At 37.3% G+C, this 15,622-nt stretch overlaps 1 protein-coding gene across 7 annotated transcripts in view; it reads right to left on the bottom strand.

Moving 5' to 3' along the window:
- klhl32 (kelch-like family member 32) overlaps positions 1-15,622 on the bottom strand; it is a 293,533-nt gene that overhangs the window by 121,547 nt on the left and 156,364 nt on the right. For 5 of the 7 annotated variants that reach the window (XM_043685384.1, XM_043685379.1, XM_043685376.1 and 2 more), the window contains one exon: positions 5,800-6,015. In XM_043685384.1, the coding sequence (XP_043541319.1) occupies positions 5,800-6,015 (216 nt within the window). Of the gene's footprint in view, positions 1-4,081; positions 5,008-5,799; positions 6,016-9,679; positions 9,755-15,622 lie in introns of those variants that run through there. The other 2 variants (XM_043685388.1, XM_043685412.1) reach the window with 2 other exon arrangements.

The raw sequence follows: 15,622 nt of genomic DNA, 5'->3' as shown, positions 1-15,622 counted from the left end.
TAAATTTGGCAACAAACCTTTCATCCCTTTTTCCAAGTCATTGATAAAAATTAGAAACAATGGACGTTCCAGCACTGATCCTGTGAAACATATCAATCTGAAAAATACTCATTTTTTGTGGTGAGCCGGTATTGGTGAGGCCCCTTTTAGAATGATGTGTACAATTCTAATCGTTCTGCTTTAGGAAGGATGTTGTCAAATTAGAAAGGATGCAGAAACATTTATAAGGGTGTTGCCAGGGCTTGAGTGTTGAGTTATAAGGAGAGGCTGGATAGCTGAGCCTTTTCTCATGTGGATTGTCAGAGGCTAAACCTTATAGAGCTTTATTAGATCATCACGCCAAAGTGTTTTTCCAAGGATAGGAGAATCTAAACTCGAGGGTTTGGGTTTAAGGTGAGAGGGGAAAGACTTAAAAAGGACCTGAGGAGCAACTTTTTCACACAAAGCAGGTGGCGTGTGTATTGAATGATCTGCCAGAGGAAGTGGTAGAGGCGAGTACAATTAGAACATTTAAAAGACACTTGGATATGTACATGAATAGGAAAATCAAAAAACTATACTAGTTTTTTGGCTTCCTTTTTGCTGGCTTCCTTTTATCTATCCTGCTGTACATCCTCAAAAACCTCAAGTAAATTGATCAAACATGAATAGGAAAGGTTTAGACTATTATGGAACAAACACAAGCAAATGGATCTGGTTCAGTTTAGGATATCTAGTTGGTATGGGCGAGTTGGACCGAAGGGTCTGTTTCAAGGGGCGGCATGGTGCCTTAGTGGTTAACACTGCTGTCTCACAGCAACAGGGTCCTGAGTACGATTCCAGCCTTGGGCGACTGTCTGTGTGGAGTTTGCACATTCTCGTGTCTGCGTGAGTTTCCTCCGGATGTTCCGGTTTCCTCCCACAGTCCAAAGATGTGCAGGTCAGGTGAATTGGCCATGCTAAAGTACCCACAGTGCTAGGTGCATTAGTCAGAGGGAAATGGGTCTGGGTGGGTTACTCTTTGGAGGGTCAGTGTGGACTGGTTGGGCCGAAAGGCCTGTTTCCACACTGTAGGGAATCTAATCTAAAGTGCTTTTAAAATAAAAGCAAAGTACTGCAGTTGCTGAAGATCTGAAAAATAAAGTGTAATAGGTTTGACTCTATGACTTATTTATGCCTACTCCCTACTTCTGATTAGTTAGCCACTGTTCATCCATGCCAACATGTTATGCCCTACACCATGAGTTATATTTTCTGCAATAAGATTTGATGTGGCAAATGTCTTCTGGATATCTATGTACAGTTCTTGGTTCCCCTTTAACTACCTCCTCAAAAAACTGTAATTAATTGGTCAAACACAATTTCCCTTTCATAAATCCATGAAATCTCTGCCTGATTACTTTCAACTTATCCAAGTTCCCATCTATAAATTCTTTAATGATACATTCTAACAGCTTCCCTATGATAGATGTTAAGCTAACTGGTTTGCAGCCCTGCTTTCTGCCTCTCTCTCACCCTTTTTGAATAAAAGGAGTTACATTGATTTTCTTCCAATCTAATAGGACCGCCTCTGAATCAAAAGAGTGTTGGAAACCTAAAATCAAGTAACTAGCTCCCTCACTAGCCACATATTTTCCTGATGATGGGCTTATGGTTGAAATGCCGATTTTCCTGCTCCTCAGACGCTGCCTGACCTGCTGTGCTTTTTCAGCACCACACTCTCGACATATTTTAAGACCCTAGAATGAAGCTCATCAGTTCTCGGGCAAATGTCAGTCTGTGGCTCCAACAATTTATTAATACCTCCATGTTAAATGATTTTTATATACTTGATGACTGAATGACTCATTCTATACCACATAGACTACACCTCATAATATGTACGATAACACAAGAGTCTTGGTATGTGATTTCAAGCAGGAACAAAAGATAATAAGAAACAGGAGGAGGAGCAGGTGCAAGCCATTGCATTCTTTGAGCATGGTCTACCATTCAATTATATCATGGATTAATTACAACATCATTAACTCAATTTTTGAACACTATCCTTATGTTGTTAAATTCTCATAGTCAGAAATGTCTGATTATTATCAAATCACTGAAACAAAAGTTCAAGAGATCACTTCTCATTCTCCAAAAGCCCAGAGAATATAAGCCATTTTATTCAATTTCTCTTCATAATTCAGTCCCACAATTCGAGGATTCAATCTATTGAATTTGTGTTGCATCTCTTCTAAGGCAAGTATGTTCTTCTTTAAGTGATGACTAAAAGCTCGACAATACTCCAGATGTACTCTCATCAAAGTACTACATAATTGAGCAAAGCTTCCTTGCTCTTTAAACCACAAGCCACTTGCAATAAAAGAACTCTGCCTTCCATATGCTGCGAGATGTGCACATTAGCTTTGAGCTTCAGGTACAAGGACAACAAATGCCTATGGTTAACATTTATTGGTCTCCCACTATTTATAAAATATTCTGTTTTCAACTTTTCCGACCAAAGTTTAGAATTTAATCCATTTTGCCCAACTATAATCCGATCGCACTTCCTTGTCCAATCAGTGAATCAGTCTTTATCTCTTTGCAGTTTCTTTGTGCCCTCTCCATTTCTGACTTTTCCATCTTAGATTGCATCATCAGAAAACTTGGTTCCCTCATCTAAGTTAGTATTGCATGTTGTAAATTACTGAGGGCTCAGCATTGACCCTTAAATTACTCCCCAATTTACATGCTGTCATTCTGAAAATAATCTACTAACATTCTTGCTCTCTTTCCTGTATTTTAACCAATACTGAAACATATTAACAGATTATCCCCAAACCTAAGAACCTTAACCTTGTATGTCAACTGTTTGTGCAGCATCTGATCAAATTGCCTCAGAAAATCAAAAAAACTATACAACATCTGCTGGCTTTCTTTTATCTACCCTACTGGTTTATATCCTCAAAAACCTCAAGTAAATTGGTCAAACATAATTTCCTTTCCCTAAAGCCTTTTTGACTCTGATAATTATTCTGTGATTTTCCAATAAGGTTCTAGCATTCGAAACAAAAAAGTATTTAGATTTTATTTAAAGGGAACCATAACCACCTTACTGTGGCCTCAACCATACAGGCTGATGGATGAGCTATACCGTCTGTCATCTCTTGTATGTTTATTGACATTTTGATCTTGTCAATGCTTTTCATGGCACCCTTTATAAATTTTCCTGCAATATGGATTTTTAAAAAACTTAATTCATGGGATGTGGGCATCACTGGCCAGGCCAGCATTTATTGCCCAGAAGTCAGTTAAGAGTCATGTTGCTGTGGGTCTGGAGTCACATGTAGTCCAGACCAGGCGAGGATGGCAATTTCCTTCCCTAACGGACATTAGTGACTCAGATAGGTTTTTCGGATAATCGATTCATGGTCATCATTAGATTCTTAATTCCAGATTTATATTATGTTCAAATTCCACCATCTGCTGTGGTGAGATTTGAACCCAGGTCCCCAGAACATTAACAGTCCAGTGATAATACCACTAGGCTATTCCCTCATCTGTTATGGGAGCAACAAAACACAAAAAAAATGTAGATTAGAAGATAAACACATAATGCAATTTATTTTAAAACAAAATCAACTTTTAAAAGAAAACTATTAAATACGACATAATTATTAAAACAAAACCAATGTTCAGTGAGGCTACACATCTATGTACAATGAAATGACAGATCACACAGAAGTCCCATTAATGGGGTTTTACACCACTGTATTAACTCAGCTGATTGTCTTTGGTGTGTCTTCAAGACATTGGAGTCTTAATTAATTGCTTTACACCTAACAATAATGGTGTTTTCCAATAAATCAATACTTTTTTAGACTGTCATTTGTTTCCTTGAGTGTGTGATTGTAATAAATTTTCTCTAAGTTTAATGTTTTTTTGCAGTTCAAAGTTCATCACATTAATTTTTCACTACAAATAGAATCTGAAAATTCAAAATGGTTAATGAAAAATAACATTATTTGGACATATATGCCTTAATCCAAGAAAGTACTAAAAATGTACATTCAGTCCATTATCATTTCAATTCAAGAGGAACATTATGTAGATTATCCTTGAACCATAAATTTAGATTATTAACTACACTTATCATAAAATAATTAGAACATGCCCATACATCTATCAGAACTTTAGGTGGCATGGACTCACTTCATTCATAAGATTAGAAGCACCAATCTGACCATATATCCCATTATAAAATGTCGGTGTGCAAAAGTACAGCATAAATAAAATAACACACAGAGAGAGTAAAATTGCACAAGTTTAAAGCAGAGCAAAAACCTGTGATTTCTCCTTCCAGTAACATATTGGATATATTGACAAATCTACTATACCTTGTCCTGACACTAAGCTGCAAATGTACTTTCTTTAGCCTCCAAAATAAGGTGTATTGAAAAAAAACTGCACTGAGTTTCTCGTTTCCCCTAAATATTAGAGTTTAATAAGATCCTGTCATAAACCAATTTTGAGTCAGAAATGACCAAGACTCAAGACTGGTTTCTCTTAAGTAAAATTAAACATGCTAATAACTGTTTTTCTATGTATATATCAGTCAGATACAGAGAAAACAATTACAGAAAATTATAGTTCTTTCAATGTCTGCATATTAGAAAGAAAATAACAAAATTAAACCATATGTTGCATTTCACAGCATTAACAGAAAGAAAGATATTTATTATTTCTGAATTCGAACAGCAATTTTAAATTCAGCACACTTGTTTTGCAATTTATGCACCAGACAAGAGCCTTTTTGCAGCATTATTATGAGCTCACTGTTTCTTTCTCCCATCCCCAACACACACTCCAAAAACTGAGAACTTTGATGACAGTCTTTTTGTTAAAATCAGAAAATGCTGGCATGTGCAAGGTTGAGTGATCACAATTGTACCTGTGAATTGTTTCACTTTGTAATCCAGGCATTCCCTTTTCCAATCCTTTCTATAATACGATCACCAAAGCAGAATGCTTTGAAGAAAGCTTATCGGCCTAAAATGAATAGTCAATAAGCAATTAGTACAAGGCCCTCATCCTATTTGAAAAGATCTTTACAGTCCCAGGAGGCCAGCAGTGAAGCAGACTTGCTTGACGTTTAAAGTGAACTTTCAGTTATTGTATTGCAGACCATCATGGAACAAGAAGAAAGATACCTCCACATCTTTTATAGCATAAGAAAAGTGGCCTTTCCTCTTTTTATTTACACATTAAGCTCAATGTAGAGACACAACTCAGACATTTATTATAGCCAGCTGATGTACAATCTCAATATGAATGTTTAACAATCTACTTGAGACTACTTTGTAAAATTTAAACGCTGTTCCTGAAGTTCTCATCATTTTGATATGTTAATTACCTCTGTGAGAAGGAAATTTGAAAATTAACAGGCTCGCATACAGAGGGACAGTACAGACCAGAAAGATCACAGGTTCGATCTTTGATATGTACTTAGTCTACTGACATCACTTAAAATAACAAAAGTGGCATAATTGGCCACAGATTTCAAGGAAGCTCCCGAAGTTCCTGCTCAGGGGCTGATCATGAAAATGTGCAACATTGACACTCAACAACAAAAGGTCAATGCTTTGATGCACTGTCCCTACAATTGAACAATTCAATAATATCTCACTATCAACGATCATTCATGAACAATTTTCACTTGAACCCATAATGGAAGATAAATATATGGAACAACAGCACCCCAAGGAATCAGAACCTTTAGAAGAGAAGTGAGAAAAACAAACTTGAGAGTTGAAGTGAAGTACATCTGTGCATTTATGTTACCTGCCATATTTGCTCCTCACTTAGTGATGTCAGACGGTCACTCTTCAGAACGTCTCGCAGGAGCTGGTAAGGGAGTGCCATGACCTTCTCAGGGTGGTTCTTCAGCAGTTCAGACAGGTGTTTCACCAGGAAATTAACCACTGCTTCCTCCAGCAGGGTAAGATTAAATAGGTCAGCAAGTTTGTATAAATCCAGGTAATTGAAACTAGTCAGTTCCTAAAACAACAAAAGGAACACTGAAAATGTCATTGGTGTCATATAAGCTGTTCCATTATAATCAAATATAATTTTATCTGACCGCACTGTCGTAATAATGCACATGGTTCATGCCTTTGCAAATATCATAACGTAGATTTGCTTGATGTTTAAAGTGAACTTTCAGTTATTATATTGCAGACCATCATGTAACCAAAAGAAAGATACTTCCACATCTTTTACAGCAAAAATAGAAAACTGGCCTATCTTATTTTTTTCATATTAGGCTAGGTGTACAGAAACAACTCACACATTGAGAACAGACAACTCATGTACAATCTCAACATGAAAGGTGAGTCTTCAAAAGGCAACTATCCGAGTCAAACTCTAGAGACACTGAAAATAAATAGGGTTCTTTTAAAGACTATGGTTGCTTAACTTAAACTGCAAAGGAGTGTCAAAGGAATCACAGAGGAAGTCACCTGTTTGCTGGAGTGGTAATAGACTTAAAAAGTATTAAATAAAATAAATGTAAATCATCAGGTATTAGAATAGTTCAGGTTTGTAAACTAATGTTAAGAATTCAGATTTTCTCATGAGCGACAGCAAATTCTGGTTCATATATTGTGAATAACGCTTCTTTATTTCAAATAAAAAGACTACTTGATTTCAGACAACTTTATAATTGTTACAATGTCAGCTGTTATCTTAAATAGCAAATTATACTGTGCATTTGCAACCTATATCAATTAGAAACTGGGTTTCCATAGCCTCATCTAATGTCAAAAACAAAGTTGTTGAATGGTGAATGTCTGGTAAATTTTGTAGTTTTGAGTTTTCAAACACTTGCTTTAAATAAAGTGCCAAAAATGAAGCTGAGTAGCATTGATGCTTGTGAAACTGACAAATGGATCTTGGATCAGATGGCAAATCTGTGTAGACATTCGATAATCTTTAATGATTGCAGGAGAGATTGAGTCACTAGTCAAGACCTGCAGAGATCATCTTTAGATACATAGGTTTTTATTATCTTCCTTAATAACTTGGTGGTGTCCTTTAGGAAAGCTGACAAGTTTGATTATACAAGGATATAAACAGGAATTAGGAACTTGGATAACGTAACTGGTCTGTCATGAGATATATATGCTTTGGAGAAATGGGTTCATGACTGGCAAATGTTCTCAAAGTAAACAAGTGAAATTAATATATTGGATGGGGGAAATCAAAATATGAATGCATCATGCAGGATTACAATGTCCAGACTATCCAAGGTTACAATTTATAAGTCCTTAAAGGTTAAAGCAAAGGCAATAAGCATTATACAAAACAATGGCATTAACAAACAAAGCTAGGACAACTAAATACAAAATTACATGTACAATCCATTCCCTCCACCAGTGACACTCAGTAGCAGCAGTGTGTACAATCTACAAGATACACTGCAGGAATTCACCAGAGATCCTCAGATAACACAATCCAAACCCATGACCACTTCTACCTAGAAGGACAAGGTTACCATGTACATGGAAACATCACCACATTCAAGTTCCCGTACAAGCTACTCATCATCCTGACTTGGAAATATATCGTCGTTCCTTCACTGTTGCTGGGTCAAAAACATGGAATTCCCTCCCTAATGGCATTGTGGGTCAACCCACAGCAGGCGGACTGCAGTAATTCAAGAAGGCAGCTCACCACCACCTTCTCAAGAGCAACTAGGGATGGGCAATAAATGCTGGCATAGCCAGTGATGCCCCCATCCCACAATGAATACTTTTTTTAAAAAATTATTTCCAAGTAAAAGGCTTTGGTTCAACCACACTGACAATGTTTGTTATTGATCTTTCATAGGGTAAAGGTTATTGAGACCCTGGACAAAGTTCAGAAAGTCACTTGACTGATGCTCCATTTAAGGGACCTGAAATATCTGCGCATACTTAGATTTGGAGCTTTTTAAGAGGTAAATCAAGTATTTTGAGGAATGGATGATGTCTTGGAGGAATTATATTTTTTCCATTTTGGGAATGCAATTTTAAGATCACCACCTTACAATCTTAATGTTTATTAAGATGCTGCCCGCAATCTACTCAGAAGCGAAAGAAACTGTGTAAATCCGGTGTTTACGTTTGTGTTCCTATTACTGACATTTTTAGTTTGATATTGAGTTCAAGTAAAGAATCATTTTATGGGAAAGTAGAACAATCTTTACTAACAAAGATGATGTGTAAGAATATTTCAAAATACAGCTGGGAGGTTTTTGATGGTTTTGCCTCAAGATGGGTGATCTAAGCTTGGGCCTCCTTCAAGGAGGACTGAGTTTAACGTAATTTGAGAAAAAGAACTAGCTTTTCTCTTTGGGAATTTTAAAACAACCCTGGACATTTTGCAAGAAATTGGCATTAAATAGTTTTGTCAAACAAAGAGAAAAAGCACAGATCTAGCCCACTGACAGTGACATTAATAGCTCTCTAAAAAACTGAAGCATTCCTGACTCAACAATCTCCTGAACTACTGAAGTTTTTTTTTTCTGAGCACTTAAAGGATAAGTCTTGCATTTTATCCCTCAAGACATTCTTATAATGTGCCAAATTGGCCAGATAACTGCCCAACCCAGATGCAAGATACTGCTTGAATGTAACTTATTACTTCAAGCAACCACCCTTCAAAGTTTTCTGTCTCTCTCTGTCTGTCTCTAAGGAAGATGAGATGATAATGCAACTTGCCAGAATTAAATAAAATTAAATGTATTTAGTGGATCAGTCAAAGGTTGAAGCATGCAGTGAGCAGAAAAGACAGCCAGCTGTTGGCAGCTTCTTGGTTAGATGAACCAGTCCTTATTAATAAGAATCATGCAACACTCATCAACGATCCTCCTGAATAGTTAAAAAGGTCAAATTGCACTGTGGGAGCTTTGATCTTGACTGATGTGATCTTGTTCCTAAACTGTCCAAAGATTTCTAAACTTATTAAACAATACCGCAATATGTACTTTTCACACAGTACAGAAAGTGAAGGCTGCCACAACCCGTGTAGCCAAATTCATTTCATAAGATGTATCTGCCAGCTCTGCACTCGTTCAGTATCTCTTCCAAGTATAGGGCCTGAGAAAGGTATGTAAATAGTATTCATGCCAAATTTCTAAAAACTGAGAAAAAGTAGCAATGGATTGAGAGACAATCACCTGGAATCACTAACTTGAGTTGGAGCTGTCACTCTGAATAGAAAACCAAAAAAGCTGCAGGTGCTGGAATAGAACATCATATAGAGCATTGGCTCAAAAATGCACTGATTAGAGCACAATGGTGTACTATACTGACCTTGAGACTTACTAAGCTATGGCATGATCTCACTGGCTCAAGCTGGCTTCCATCAAGTTGCTGCAGCACACGTTTTGTAGTGTTGGTGGTACACAGAGTAGGTTGAAAGAAGGAAGCTGAATTCTGCTCTATGTTTACAACATGTGACTTCATGAAAATAATGAGTCTATAGGGACATCATTACATTGGTCAATTTTCATGAGGTTCTTTTCCTGAGGTTCTCAGCCTAATTCTGTCTGTTGTTTCCATCAATACGCTGAGAAAACATAGGGGAGGATCTGATGCCCTGTTTCATTTTCACTTGTTTAATAATTATATTTGATAAGCGAGGATGGAAAATTGGTCCGGAAGTAGCTCTTCTAACTCACCAAAATCATAGTCATTTCTGGGTTTTCCATCTCTATCCAGCCACACATACATTTGGTTACAAGAGAAGTGATCTGATTAGAACAGAGAGTGGTACTCTGATTAATGGCATAATAGTTGTGTGACGCATTCAATTCTACATCACTCATGACTATTGTCAAAGGTATTGACATTCATTTTCTTCAGTTAGATTTTTTATCAGGCATAAAAATAGTTGGAATGGGTTTCCTGCATCAACTTCACATTGAAAAGGAAGAGTAAATAAACTGAGTGGTCCTCTAGTGAACAATAATGGATGAAAGGGAGAGAGGAATTTAGCCAAATTACAACCATAAGGGAAGCGGCACTAAGTAAAATAATGGAGCTGCAGGCTGAGAAATCCCTGGGTCCTGGTGGATTCCATCTGAAGCTCCTTTAAAAGCAAGCGGTGGCTACTGAGCCATGAAATGTGTTGTTGCTAATTTTCCAAAATTCCCTTGATTCAGGAAAGGTTCTATCAGGCTGGAAGGTAGCAAATATATTACCTCTATTCATGAAGAGAGAGAGGCAGAAGACAGCAAACTATAGGCCTATTAGCTTGAACTCTGTCATAGGATAGGTATTAGAACATATCATTAAGGTGTTTATAGTTGGATATTTATAAAATCTCAAGGTAATTGGGAAAAGTCAGTATAGTTTTGAGAAAGGGAAATCATGATTAACCAATTTATTGGAGTCCTTTACAACAATAACATATTCTATTCATAAAGAGTAACCTGATGTCCTTAGATTTCCAATAGGAATTTGACAAAGTGCTACAAAAAAGTTTATTGTGAAAAGCAGCAGCTTATTGTGTAGGACCAATTTGCATGACAAGAAAATTGGCAGAAATCAGAGTGCAAAAGTAGTTCATTTTCTAATTGACAAGATGTGATGGGTGGCATCCCACAGGGGTCTGTGCTGAGGCCTAAATGTTTTACAATTTATGCCAATTATTTAGCTTAAGAGAGCAAAGGTATGGTAGTTAAATTTGCAGACGACACAAATGTAGGTAAGGAAGCATGTTGTGAAATGAACCAATATAGAGTGAGTGAATCAGAAATATAATGTGGGAACATGCTAAATTGTTCACTTTGAGTGGAAGAATTGAAAAGGAACAGAATATTACTTAATGGAGAATAATTCCAAAACTGTGAGGATGAAGGGCTACAACATGTAATTATGAAGGGCTAACCCTTAAAGGCGTTCTTTAATACAGAGGAATTAAAGATAAAAATAGACAGGTTTAGCTTCATTTACACAGCACATAGTTAAGCTAAATCTCAAATCTATGTGCAGTATCAATCTTCTTATAGAAGGATGGATGCAAATAAATTGCAAGTGTTTCAGTGGGGGTTTACTACATTGATACCTGGAATGTGTAGGTTCCTTTATGAGGAAAGGTTGTACAGATTGGGATTGATTTTAGTGGAGTTTAGTAGACTGAGGGGTGACTTGACTGAAGTAAAGAAGACCCTGAGTAGTCTTGACAAAGTGGATGTAAAAATTAGGTTTCCTTAAGTAGGTGAGTGCAGACCTGTTTTGAAATTAGTAGTCATCCTTGAGGAAACTTTATTTTTTCTTAGAGGGTTATGAGATTTTGGAACTCTTTTGCTTATATGCCAAAGTCATTGACTATTTTAAAAGAAGACAAAGTAGACCTGAGGACTCATTCTGCTTGACAACTAGCTGTCCAATCAGCTGAACTAACCCACCCACCCACCATATCAGCTGATGTTATCATGAAGGACTCTCCTTTTCAACGTCTACCCTTGCATGAGTTGTGGTGATCCTCAGATACAACCACCACCAGTCCTCTCTCTCTCTCTAATGAGAGAGCTACCCTATGGTCTGGTAAGACTGTAATGACTTTATCTTTTATCTTTGGACTTGCGGGGCTCAATTGCTAACCTCTGCTCCTAATTTGTATTTTTTCATATAATAACACAACAAACACATATTTATTATAATATGGTCTCAGTACTGTACAATTACTCATTAATAACATGACCTTTGCATGTTTCACAACAAAAGCCTTACAGCAGTGCAGTGCAGTAATATTTGGGACAACTTATGCACAGTTTATCTTCACTATTTTTAACTTTTCAACATAAAATTTTAATTACAGCTCTGACCCGAATTCTTCTAACTAAACTAGTCCACTTTGTCACAGTTAGGTTGTTTGATTGATTTTGTTCTACATGTACTTCTACTGAATAGGTTTTCTGGCACTTATCTGAACTACAGAATGTGCTGCCTGCTCCATGGATATTAATCACTTTTGCTTACTGCAGCTCAGAATTTATTCTACAATTTATTCGTTAACTTGGGACTATGAAGTATCATAACATAAAATCAGTCAAAACAATGTTCAAAAATTTCTTAACTATAAAAGCCACTGGGAAAAAAAAAATTAAGTGTAACATTCTTTAGCAGCAGTCGAGAATTGCCAACATAATTTTTCCTGGAGAATAGTGTTCTCATTTGGTTCATTGCTTTTTCATTTCCTCATGTTGCAATGATGAGTGAATTGAGTTTGCATATTAGGTTCTTGAACCTATTAAAGAATTACTTTTGTCATTTCATTAAGCTTTTATGGAGGTTCAGGATGTTATTCCGACAGTGTTGGGATTTTAGGGACATTCAACATGATGTTAAGATATGCAATGATGTGATTATATTGAAAGACACATTAAAAGGTATACTTAACATCATTCTGGAAATAAAAGAGATAATTTAACATATTTTAAACAGTTATAGTGAAAGACACATTATATCAAAGCCTAATTACTAATTGCAAAAGAGCTACATAAAAATAAAGAGATATATGGAATGTGAAGATATGAATTCTGCCTGACCCTTGTGTTCTACTTAAGACAGATCATTATTTATTGGCAGATTACCAATATGTGGCAAATATAGAATAAAAATAAACATGGAGGTTTAGACCACTAATTCTCAAAGTTCAATAACACGATTTCAAGCAACAGGTATGACTCATTTTATATAATATCAAAGGTACATAATCTGAGCTCTGACCTAAAGATTTAACCTTGTGCCACAAGTTGACTGTGATTGTCTGTCAATTCGCTGTAGATTATTACAGTCTGTATATGCAAAGATTTTGTGAAATTAAAGTCTCTTCCATCAAATATGAAGGAGAGCATATCATCTACAAAACAATCGCAAAAATAGGATTATAAAATGGATTCAACTTCATTTTGTTTCAGTTCCCAACGTAATTTTTATTGTGGATTTAAGTTGTTTTATCAGTGAACACTAAGGTGTTTTTCTGACACTATGATGCCTCTCTTAGGCAAGTCTATTGTGTTTATATTGCTTCTTCTATATCTATGCTTCTACAACTCTCTTACGTTTATGTTGTCTTTCTCATTTCTATCTTTATGCTTTTTTTCTTTGCCTTTTCATTTTGGTTTGGGCAGAACGTGGTGTATTGAGAGACAGGGAACAGAGTATTGAGGATTGTTGAATTTCAGTGATAAGTATACCACCTTTGAGATATATTAACATGTTCGGCGAAATTTGTCTCAATTGCCATATGCGTAATCTTATTAATTTGCATTTTCTTTCTTCCATATTATTTGTGGTTCATCTCCCTATTGTCATTCCTTTTACGTAATGTGGTCTCATGCTAACATCATCCTCTGCTGCTGTTTTTATTTTAAAGCAATTAAGTAATCTATATTCCTCGTATGTTTGCTGATTATCCGAAACTCCACTGATCTACTTATTATATCTGTGCACTCATTTCATAAGACTGTAAGACCATAGGAGCAGAAATTAGACCATTTGGCCCATTGAATCTGCTCTGCCATCCAAACATAGCTGATAAGTTTCTCAATCCCATTTTCCTGCTTTCTCCCTATAACCCTTGGTCCCCTTGACAATCAAAAACCTATCCATGTCAGTCTTAAATATACTCAATGACCTGGCCTCCACAGCTTTCTGTGGCAACCAGTTCAATAGATTCACCACTCTCTGGCTGAAGACATTTCTCCTCATCTCTGTTCTGAAGGGTCTGCCCTTTACTCCAAAGCTGTGTCCTCGGGTCCTAGTTTCCCCTACTATTGGAAACATTCTCCCATTGTCCACTCTGTACATGCCATTCAGTATTCTGTAAATATCAATTAGATCTCTCCCCATCCTTTCCTTCTAAACTCCATAGAGTATAGAATCATAGAATCATAGAGATGTACAGCATGGAAACAGACCCTTCGGTCCAACCTGTCCATGCCGACCAGATATCCCTTAGGTCTCTTTCATATCTTTCCCCTCCCAAATTAAACCTATGCCCTCTAGCTCTGGACTCCCCAACCCCAGGGAAAAGACTTTGTCTCTTTATCCTCATAAATATCCATGCCCCTCATAATTTTGTAAACCTCTATAAGGTCACCCCTCAGCCTTCGACACTACAGGGAAAACAGCCCCAGCCTGTTCAGCCTCTCCCTGTAGCTCAAATCCTCCAGCCCTGGCAACATCCTTGTAAATCTTTTCTGAACCTTTTCAAGTTTCACAACATCTTTCTGATAGGAAGGAGACCAGAATTGCACGCAGTATTCCAAGAGTGACCTAACCAATGTAGACCCAGAGTTCCTCATATGTTAAACCTTTCATTCCTGGGATCATTCTTGTGAACCTCCTCTGGACCCTTCCAAGGTTAGTGCATCCTTCCTGAGATACGGGGCCCAAGACTGATCACAATACTCTAAATGTGGTCTGACCAGAGCATTATAAAGCCTTATACATCTCTGCTTACGTATTCTGGTCCTTTCAAAATAAATACCAACATTGTATTTGCCTTCCCAACTACCAACTAAAAGAAGTTTATCTTAAGAGAATCCTGGACTAGATCTCCCAAGTCCTTGTGCACTTCAGACTTCAGAATTTTGTCCCATTCAGAAAATAGTCTAAGTCTCTATTCTTCCGACCAAAGTGCATGACCTCAGATTTCCCCACATTGTATTCCATTTGCCACTTCTTTGCCCACTCTCGTCTAAATCCTTCTGCAGCCTTCCCACCTCCTCAATAGTACCTGCTCCTCCACCTATCTTTGTATCATCTGCAAACTTAGCCAGAATGCCTTGAGTCCCTTCATCTAGATCATTAATGTGTAAAGTGAAAAGTTGTGGTCCCAAAACTGAGCCTTGTGGAACACCACTAGTCACTGGCTGCCAGCCTGAGGAGGACCCTTTTATCCCCACTCTCTGCCTTCTGCCATGGACCCTTATCTTACTCAGCAGCCTCTTGTGCAGCACCTTGTCAAAGGCTTTCTGTAAGTCCAAGTAAATAACATCCATAGGCGCTCCTTGATTTAACTTGCTTATTATCCACTCAAAGAATTATAACAAGTTTGTCAGGCATGTCCTCCCCTTGATGAAACCATGCTGATTTTGCCCCAATTTACCATGCACTTCCAAGTATTCAGAAATCTCATCCTTCGCAATGGATTCCAATTTTACCAATGGCTAAGGTCAGGCTAATCAGCCTGCAATTTGCCGTCTTTTGCCTTACTTCCTTTGTAAACAAGGGGGTTACATTAGCGATTTTCCAATCCTCTGGGACCGTCCCTGACTCCAGTGATTCCTGGAAGATCCTGTCTTCTTGGCCAACAATACCAAAACCTTTGGTTGTCTCCATGTACTAAGATCTGTTTGAGCTTAAGCATACCATTGGGGCGGTGAGGGTGATGGTTTTATGAGCACAACATATTAAGCTATGCGAGGAGAGGATAGCAGCAGAAAAATTTAAAAGGAATCGATAGACAGGAACAATTTCATTCCAGGAACTAAGAGTGGACAACCTTCAAAATCAGAAGGCATTTTGTTGATAGTGAATGTATAATGGAGATTGTACTGGGTGGATAAACTAAACCGGGGGGCAGGGAACGAAATGTGGTAAAAACTTAT

Source organism: Chiloscyllium plagiosum, chromosome 3 (assembly GCF_004010195.1).
Source record: "Chiloscyllium plagiosum isolate BGI_BamShark_2017 chromosome 3, ASM401019v2, whole genome shotgun sequence".
Taxonomy (NCBI): Eukaryota; Metazoa; Chordata; class Chondrichthyes; order Orectolobiformes; family Hemiscylliidae; genus Chiloscyllium; species Chiloscyllium plagiosum.
Note: the sequence above shows the minus strand (reverse complement) of the source record. Positions and strands in the feature narration are given on the sequence as shown.